The 2,907-nt window shown below is 43.8% G+C and overlaps 1 protein-coding gene across 1 annotated transcript; it reads left to right on the plus strand.

Moving 5' to 3' along the window:
• Positions 1–1,612: 1,612 nt before the first annotated feature.
• On the plus strand, positions 1,613–2,571 carry LOC147967712 (uncharacterized). Its single transcript, XM_087523221.1, has 2 exons — positions 1,613–2,459; positions 2,558–2,571. The coding sequence occupies exons 1-2, from the start codon at positions 1,613–1,615 to the stop codon at positions 2,569–2,571; spliced, it is 861 nt and encodes a 286-aa protein (XP_087379347.1).
• The last annotated feature ends 336 nt before the right edge of the window (positions 2,572–2,907 follow it).

The following is a 2,907-nucleotide window of genomic DNA, read 5'->3' on the forward strand; positions in this document are numbered from 1 at the left end:
GAGCGGCGGAGGGCTCGGGGCGGTTCCAGCGGGGATGAGGTGACGACGACGACAGTCTGACGAGGAAGCGGCGCCGGCGAGATAGAAGCGGGGCGACGGGGGTCTCCTGCCCCCGATCCAGATCGGGTCTGAGAGGAGGGGGCGCGAGGAGAGAGTGGGGGGATCGGGGGGAGTGGGGGATTGGGGTGGTTAGGGTTACGGGAATACGGGTGATAGGGAAAATGGAGAGCGGGGTGGGCCGGCCCATTCGGGCGGCTGAGGCCAGCTGGGCCACATGGCCCAGTGGGGGAGGGTTCTTTTTCCTTTTTAATTTATTTTTTTCTTGTTATTTATCTTTCTTTTACTGTTTTATATTTTTATTTTAGTTTTGTAGAATACAAAATGATCCCTAAACTTGTATTATCACGAAACGCACTGCCACAAAAAGTTTACCTCCTAGATAAAATAGTTTTACATTTTATTAATTATAAAAACATTTAACTATTTATTTTTGCTACTGCTTTATTCAATATAGGGCACTTAAATGCTTTATAGAAGTGTGGTTTCTTCACCAAAATTTAGTACGGAATATTTGCCACAAAACGGACATTTTAGTTTTAATGTTTAAAAACTTTTGATGTTTGCCATTAACTCAAATTTGAATTTGAATCGCTTTGAACTAATGCGGGATTAACAACAGTAATTGTGGTGACGTGGCATCATTAGCAGGGTATTACTGTAGCTTAAATATCCGGGCGTCACAGGCCCCTACCGGACGTCCGGCCGCCCACGAGCCACCGGACGACTGGTCCCCAGCGGATGTCCGGTACCTGGCTGTGTCCAGTTGCGGGCTGAGGCCCATGTACCCCTTCACTTACCCCTTCATGGCCCTAGACTATATATACTCCTCCACCTCCACCATTTGAAGGTTAGCATTGTGATAGCTCATTTGAGAGATAGAGCTACGCTCATCCATATCGGATCTCCTCCTTGCGAGATACCGCGACCTCTTTGGAGAAGATCCCCTTGGATTCAAGCCCCCTTTCTAAGGGAAGATCCCCCCGTGGATTCAAGACCTCGTCACGAAGAAGAACCGGTTACCTCTTGTATCGTTAGTTGTTGACTTTGGATCTGGTATCTCCCTTTGTGTTCATGGATCTAACGCATGTGTGATGATTCTTGTTGGTTTGAGTGTTCTCTTGTGCCCCCCTCGTGATTTTCCCCTCGTTTCCCTCCTCGTGTTCTTCATGTTCATCGCAGGATTCGCTCCTTTCATGAAAGATCGGGCTATAGGGTTCCTACCCTACATCACCAGTTTTGCACACGCAGAATACTCGGGTTAAACTTGACGATCCTAGCATATGAAGATATGGCATCGGGACACTAAGACCGAAAGGTCGAGCGTGAATCACATAGTAGATATGATCAACATAATGATGTTCACCATTGAAAACTACTCCGTTTTACGTGATGATCGGTTATGGTTCAGTTGATATGGATCACGTGATCACTTAGATGATTAGAGGGATGTCTATCTAAGTGGGAGTTCTTAAGTAATATGATTAATTGAACTTAAATTTATCATGAACTTAGTACCTGATAGTATTTTGCTTATCTATGTTGTTGTAGATAGATGGCCCGTGCTGTTGTTCCGTTGAATTTTAATGTGTTCCTTGAGAAAGCAAAGTTGAAAGATGATGGTAGCAATTACACGGACTGGGTCCGTAACTTGAGGATTATCCTCATCGCTGCACAGAAGAATTACGTCCTGGAAGAACCGCTGGGTGCCAGGCTTACTACGGATGCTGCTGATAACGTTAAGAACATCTGGCAGAGTAAAGGTGATGACTACTTGATAATTCAATGTGCCATGCTTTACGGCTTAGAACCGGGACTTCAACGACGTTTTGAATGTCATGGAGCATATGAGATGTTCGAGGAGTTGAAGTTAATATTTCAAGCAAATGCCCGGATTGAGAGATATGAAGTCTCCAATAAGTTCTATAGCTGCAAGATGGAGGAGAATAGTTATGTTAGTGAGCATATACTCAAAATGTCTGGGTATCATAATCACTTGACTCAACTGGGAGTTAATCTTCCTGTTGATAGTGTCATTGATAGAGTTCTTCAATCACTACCACCAAGCTACAAAAGCTTCATGATGAACTATAATATGCAAGGGATGAATAAGACAATTCCCGAGCTCTTCGCAATGCTAAAGGCTGCGGAGGTAGAAATCAAAAAGGAGCATCAAGTGTTGATGGTTAACAAAACCACCAGTTTTAAGAAAAAGGGTAAAGGGAAGAAGAAGGGGAACTTTAAGAAGAACGGCAAACAAGTTGCTGCTCAGGAGAAGAAACCCAAGTCTGGACCTAAGCCTGAGACTGAGTGCTTCTACTGCAAACAGACTGGTCACTGGAAGCGGAACTGCCCCAAGTATTTGGCGGATAAGAAGGATGGCAAGGTGAACAAAGGTATATGTGATATACATGTTATTGATGTGTACCTTACCAGAGCTCGCAGTAGCACCTGGGTATTTGATACTGGTTCTGTTGCTAATATTTGCAACTCGAAATAGGGACAACGGATTAAGCGGAGACTGGCTAAGGACGAGGTGACGATGCGCGTGGGAAATGGTTCCAAAGTCGATGTGATCGCCGTCGACACGCTACCTCTACATCTACCTTTGGGATTAGTTTTAGACCTGAATAATTATTATTTGGTGCCGACGTTAAGCATGAACATTATATCTGGATCTTGTTTGATGCGAGACGGTTATTCATTTAAATCTGGGAATAATGGTTGTTCTATTTATATGAGTAATATCTTTTATGGTCATGCACCCTTGAAGAGTGGTCTATTTTTGTTAAATCTCGATAGTAGTAATACACATATACATAATGTTGAAGACAAAAGATGCAGAGTTGA

This window comes from Triticum urartu, chromosome 5A (genome assembly GCF_056163025.1).
Source record: "Triticum urartu cultivar PI428250 chromosome 5A, HENAU_Tu73, whole genome shotgun sequence".
NCBI classification, from domain to species: domain Eukaryota; kingdom Viridiplantae; phylum Streptophyta; class Magnoliopsida; order Poales; family Poaceae; genus Triticum; species Triticum urartu.